Source organism: Homarus americanus, unplaced genomic scaffold, assembly GCF_018991925.1.
Source record: "Homarus americanus isolate GMGI-L3 unplaced genomic scaffold, GMGI_Hamer_2.0 scaffold39155, whole genome shotgun sequence".
NCBI classification, from domain to species: Eukaryota; Metazoa; Arthropoda; class Malacostraca; order Decapoda; family Nephropidae; genus Homarus; species Homarus americanus.
In genome coordinates, this window is record NW_024737042.1 from 2671260 (window position 1) to 2677728 (window position 6469).

General features: G+C 39.5%; 1 protein-coding gene across 1 annotated transcript in view; it reads right to left on the reverse strand.

The window, feature by feature from the left end:
• The window catches only part of LOC121872769, a 7956-nt gene extending 3705 nt beyond the window's left edge, over positions 1-4251 (reverse strand). Inside the window, exons 1-3 of the mRNA XM_042375824.1 lie at positions 4197-4251; positions 2393-2511; positions 852-971 (exon numbers count right to left, since the gene is read on the reverse strand). Coding sequence (XP_042231758.1) covers positions 852-971; positions 2393-2511; positions 4197-4251 — 294 coding nt within the window. The remainder of the gene's footprint in view (positions 1-851; positions 972-2392; positions 2512-4196) is intronic.
• Between the last annotated feature and the right edge of the window lie 2218 nt (positions 4252-6469).

Here is a 6469-nt window from a genome sequence, read left to right on the forward strand (position 1 = left end):
TCTATTGGCAGTAGATTATTATCACGTAGAACACATTAGGTAGTGCAGCACCTTAAAATACTTTGGTGTCAAGTCAAAACAAAAGATCCCTCCAAATTACGCATATGGGTGTTGAGGTTCTTGTCCTTGTTACCTCGGGGAACGGTCGAGGTTAAATTGAAGAAGTTTGAGCTGGTGAGAATGTATCCACATTGTTATTTTAGTGGTGTAATTTTTTCTCTATTGCTTCTTGGAACATTTTATTTTGTGCTCTTTTCTGTCTCTCGTCGCAGGTGAGTATGAGAGCCTGAAGTGTTGTCTCGTGGTTGATGCAGTGGCACAGCACACCTGCCGTCAGGAATCAGTTAAATAAATTTGATCCAATGCGCAAACTAATCTAGCTGATCCCTGACAGAACAAGTACCATATATGGATCGGGTCGGGAGACAGGTCAGGTTGAGGCAAGGACCAGTAGGCGATCTTATGTCAGTAAGAGCCAGGACATTTACCAAAAGCTGAGTAACTACTGTACTTACATAAAAGTGGGAGAGTGACCTACCTGTCGATCCTAGTAGAGCAGGTGGAGCAGATGGGAGAGTGACCTACCTGTCGAGCCTGGTGAAACTGGTGGGAGAGTGACCTACCTGTCGAGTCTGGTGGAGCAGGTGGGAGGGTGACCTACCTGTCGAGCCTGGTGGAGCAGGTGGGAGAGTGACCTACCTGTCGAGCCTGGTGAAACTGGTGGGAGAGTGACCTACCTGTCGAGTCTGGTGGAGCAGGTGGGAGAGTGACCTACTTGTCGAGCCTGGTGGAGCAGGTGGGAGAGTGACCTACCTGTCGAGCCTGGTGGGCCAGGTGGGAGAGTGACCTACCTGTCGAGCCTGGTGGAACAGGTGGGATAGCAGCATCAGGGTCCCGTTAGCGTCCTGGCCGTCCACCACCACCTCGAACACCCCCACACCCCAGGGGCTCCCTCGTACTACACTCTCCTCCTGAGACATAATAAAACAAATATATAAGTATCGTAATTAAATGAGCATGTCCACAAATAAACAAGTGTGACCAAAAATCCTTTCTCGTCTGCGTTTTTTTGGAGAAATAAACCGAGTTACAAAATCTTTAATATTTACAATAATAATAATATGCTACGCTATTGCCATTAATTCATGAACATTCTCCATATAACAGAATTAAACACTATTTGTTATTGTATAAACGACGACTTAGAGTACGAAGAGACTAATTTTAACTTATTCTTATCATGTATTCAGCTTCAAGTGTTTATTTACAAATGTATTTACAAATGACGGCTGAGGCAACGGCATTAAACCATTTTATGAAGATGATATGATCCAAACTTTAACCTAACATAACTTGATTTAAAGAAAACGATTAATTATTCGATAAGATAAAGTTAGTTTATTTTAGTTTATGTCTTCTATCATAAATGCCTTGATGCCACTCTCACAGGTTTGCTACACGGAGCCAACCGCTGTTCGTATGAAAATTTTTATCACGATTCTTGGTAACTGCACATTGGCTTTTTCTGGCGTCTCCTTACTGTTTCTCCAGTTAAAGATGTTAAGTAATTCTGTAAGGTAGAAGTTTCTAATTGATCTTTCCTTATTTATTGTAATCATGTACCAAACTTATCTTAGCTGACACCGTCACTGCCGTCACCCTCAGCCACTGTTGTTGCGTGCAGGACATTACCCAACTTCTACATTATTTTAGTTTTAATTTAATTTCCTATCAGCTTACTAGCCGTTCGGGAGGTTGATCTGTTCAGTGTTAGTAAAGGAAGAATCCTGTGATGTTTTGTAGGGTCACACTGGATAACAGCCTTCCCACGTGTGTCCGGGCCAAACAGGTCTCAAACCCTGGACATATTGGTGAGAAGGGCGCGTTACAGCTATACCACCAACACACATAATCTATACTCTAATAAGTCTCAACTTTGACGTGAAAGTGATTACAAATGAACTGAGACCAATGCTTCAAAACCCCTATGAGCAATTTAGCTGCCACGTGAAGACAAAGGAGGGTCCCATAGGACTGACGCACCATTGGGGGCAAAGGGGTGAAATTACACAGCCTTCTATACACAGGGTGGCGGTGTTCGCCGGCACTTTCCCGACTGTAAAGTTAAGTCCAGTACCCATCTCCACCTTCCGACACTTAGGGCAGGAAGTGAGCGCTGTTTTGTTCTTCCAAGTCTTAAATTATCTGCTGACGAACACTGAGGGTAATTGAAGCTACATTTCATTGATAGTTCTGCACTAAACGCAGGAATTGTTATAAAGTTTCCCACTTTAAAACAGGAAGGTTGCTAAAATAATAACCAACCTGGGCAGACGTAATAGTAATAATAAGGTTAGTCGAGCACTATACTGAAGTAGAGCTCAAACATCACCTTGAGGATGGTGGAGGGTGAGGTGGTGCCATCTGTGAGGAGAATGAGGGAGCAGATGGGCTGAGACACCGCCTCCAGCACGGCGCCCACAGCACCGCCTGCGACTGACAACAACTCTCCTGAAAATTATCCAGAAAGTTATTAGACATAGAAATTGTGTTTTTTAGTTTAGAGACCATAATAAATATCATTTAATAGGAAGGTAAGAGTTTCTACACAAAAGCAAGAAAACTCTTTACCAAATAAGGTTGCAGAAGAGTGGAATAATCTGTCAAGTTTTGTGGTCCGCATTAATAACTAGGATAGATAAGTTCTATGAGACAAAACTGTAGACCTGGATTACATATTAAATTGTAACTCTGTTCTGTAAACTATCACACAACAACAATAAAACAACAGCCCGTGTGAGGTGACACTATGACTAGTTTCTGCTCAAGTATCTAGACCCGTATAGTGTTACTTCTACAACTGACACCATGACAAGTGTAAAGCAATTTACTGTATTAACTGGGATCCTTATTGTTTATCTACATGTTGGTAGGTCATCGATTTAATAATAAATGATATGAATACAAGTTACTTTCATTATATCGATTGTAAACTACTGTACAAGATGTCAGCAAAGGCTCGTTCAGGTTTTAAAATTTATTACGGCCAATTCAAACGCGGTACAAAGATTTTTTGCTTTTGCGTTGTCACATAATTCTGAAATTTATTGTGTTCTTAAGTAGAGCTCAATAAGTGCACCTACAGTATAGTGGCACACAACACATCTCGGCGATATTCTACTTCAGTCCAGTTGTTGGTCAAAACGTCCGTCGTCATATTTATTGCTGCGGTAAGTTATCCTCACGTGAAGAGCATCAAAGGTCAGAAACAGGGGTTGAGAAGCAAAATCCTTGACATACTCGTAGTCCCGCATAAGTCTCCACGTGGAAGCCATCTAGTGTGGAAGTTCTCGTTAAGGGAGATAATCTAGTAAAAAAAAAACTACTTTACAATTTATATGTGGTTAACTACCCTATTGCAGTTTCCAAAAAAGAATTGCCAGAAGTCACTAGTGTAGGTTCCGTGCGGCTGTTCGCGGTTTCGACACAAAGATGAGTGACCGGATATCTACTCAGTTTACTCATCTTCCTTCCAACTTGGTCATTCATACCAATAATTTACACATATATTTTACCGTATTATGAGTACCGCTGTAATAGTCTCTGACCGCATGGCCTTGTGACTAGGCTTGTCGCCCCCTGGGTTGTAATAAATGAATCAAATAATAACCGTATTATGACATTTCAAATTTGGTTTCTGTTATATTTTCTTTAATGTTGTTATCCTTTTCATGGAGGTTTTTTCGTATTGAAGTTCATCCTCTACTTGGTTTAAGAAAAGTTTCATCTCGCGGTATAAAACTGACTAATGTGGAGCTCATACCTGCCAGAAACTTTAAGCACTGGTCTTATTATTTACTGCGGAGGACTTACTAATTCTAGGATGGTATTTCTAAGTCAGCAGTGAAAAAAAAAGAACTTCACACGTCACGCAAGAGTGTTTTCACTTCCATTGTAAAAAATAGGATCATTTTTATGATATTAATTCCTCTTCTGTACTTTACTTCACTTATCTTAATCAGTGTCCCATTTTTCCTTCTGTGTTCTTGCATGTATATATGTTTATATATATTTTTTACATTGCTCTTAGGCTTCATTCGTAATATTATGGACCTAAACAAAATCAATTAATTTCGTCTTGTCTACACAACAGCCTGCCATCTACCTGACGCAAATAACAGTCTCCCTGAACATACCTGAGATTCCCGGGGATAGCGGGAGGACGGTCGCCACGTTGAGGGTCAGCGTCATCATCAGCATCAACATTTTCTTTGTCACTGCAGATCAAGTAGTTACCAAGCAGTCTCTAAAAATATTCAAGAATTTATGCGAATAAAGATGTATACCAGCAGACACACTACAGAAGGGGTCTGATTTTAGCGTCAATTTATTCTCTGGTTAAGATTTTGTCATCATGTGTAAACTTATCAATTCTCAGGTCTCTGTGTATTATCTGTGAGGAGCGATGTATAAAATGCATCAAATGAACGAGTACATTATGTTGTAACTGAACCTGACAACTAATAAAGTATTTGCGAGTTGCTACACTGTTGAAATGGGTGTAACGACGATAATTTAGTTCATTATTGATTATAAAGTTGAATTAGACATTTTTCCATCAGCAGGTCGAGCTGTACCAGGTACATTTATTCATTATACACTTATTATGCATTGTTCAGCCACCATTTATTTTCTACAGTAAAATTGTATCCGTCAACATCACTAATAACACACCTCACTATCCTCTTCCTTTCCTGCTCCTAAACGTTAGCAATCTCACACAGTATTGTGATAACAGAAATTCATAGAAGGCGTTTAGTCACTTTATTCACACCTCAGTTATCAGTACCACGAAACAGGCTACTAGTTCTGGTCATTTGGAGAGGAGTGGAAAAAACTGACACGTACTGTACTCTTTTTAACACTGGTGCACTGTGCCTACTGTGCCTACTTGCTATTGTACACCAACTTAAGTCCTCTCAATTTTCACTTTCCTGTAATTTCACGAGACCTGTACATAACTTATCAAAAATAAGCAAATACTAATGAACGTCTCTCACCGAATGAAACTTCACTATGCCTCAGGGAGGTTATTGCAGTCATATTTCTCATCGCTGAAAATACCGAATCAATCTGTTGATAACTATTGATGCCTCAAAGTGTAAGGGTGATCTTGACCTTTGCCCCAGGTTGAAAAATAAATCGCACAAATTCGAGCTAATACTAAGGCTGACCAACTGTGAAATGTTGGCAAACCTCAGATCAGAATTATGGACTTTGTATTAGGAACAGACAGGCAAGCTGACACATGATCCAAATTTATCTTCGATGTCGTCAAGGAATAATAACAAAAGACTCGGGGTAATCCTTGTATGGTCCTGAACCACCAAACCAGCGCCAATACTGCCAAGACCCAGGTGTTCTCCACCCCTGGTACTGCCATTAACCTTTGAGCAATACCACCGGTATTTCATTCTAACGGTGGACGATTTTACTCCGCCAAAAGAAAATCCTTACCATTAAACTATTTAATTAACCCAGCAGCCTGTTTGTACTCTACCCTGTTATACTAGAACGGACGTCGAAGGAGAAATATACCTTCGTTTAGGTGCTATATCATGCGAGACTTTCACCAAAACAACAGAAGTAAACATACACACATGTGTGTAATTATATATATATATATATATATATATATATATATATATATATATATATATATATATATATATATATATATATATATATATATATATACTTGCATGGTAGATGCAAGTGACTACCTGTGAACGAGATAACACAACAAACGGTCGTGTATACAGCGCGATGCAACAGTCAATCAGGTGTAATGTACAGTCAGGCCATAAATTAATTTTATCCTTGGGTTCGATGGATTTCAAAATGAACTCTACCTTTCCTTGTCATCTTGATAGGGGTTAGTAAGCGTGACTGAGGCGTCAGTACCCTTATCCTTGTGTTTCGAAATATTCGAATCATATTTCGAAACATGTCACAAACTCAACTCCAAATAAGGCAAATTAATTTTTTTTAAACAAAAAATATATAAAAAATTCGAATTATTGCAATATTATCCGGAGTGAAGTTTGTGGTTGTAATAAATTTTGTTATAGAGCGCACTTGTAAACTCCCGTCATGACCTTGACACTCACTGTGAAGAATTCTGAAACAACCAGAGCACCTGTGATTTACTCTCCACAGTCTTGGCCTCGGTAGATTTTTTTTTTCTTTTTTTAGGAAGGTGACCAGACGTTCTAATAATGTCCCGCATTTTCAGAATTTGTCCCGAAATATCCCGCTTCATTAACGAAAGAATAAATCTTAACACAAGAAATTCGAAACGTTTCGGCTGCGTGCATAGATGCCATATGTTACGCGATACATATAATATTTTTCGTTCACACGAGTGTCAAATTCTGTGTTGCCGTTTATAAAGGGTTTACCGATATAA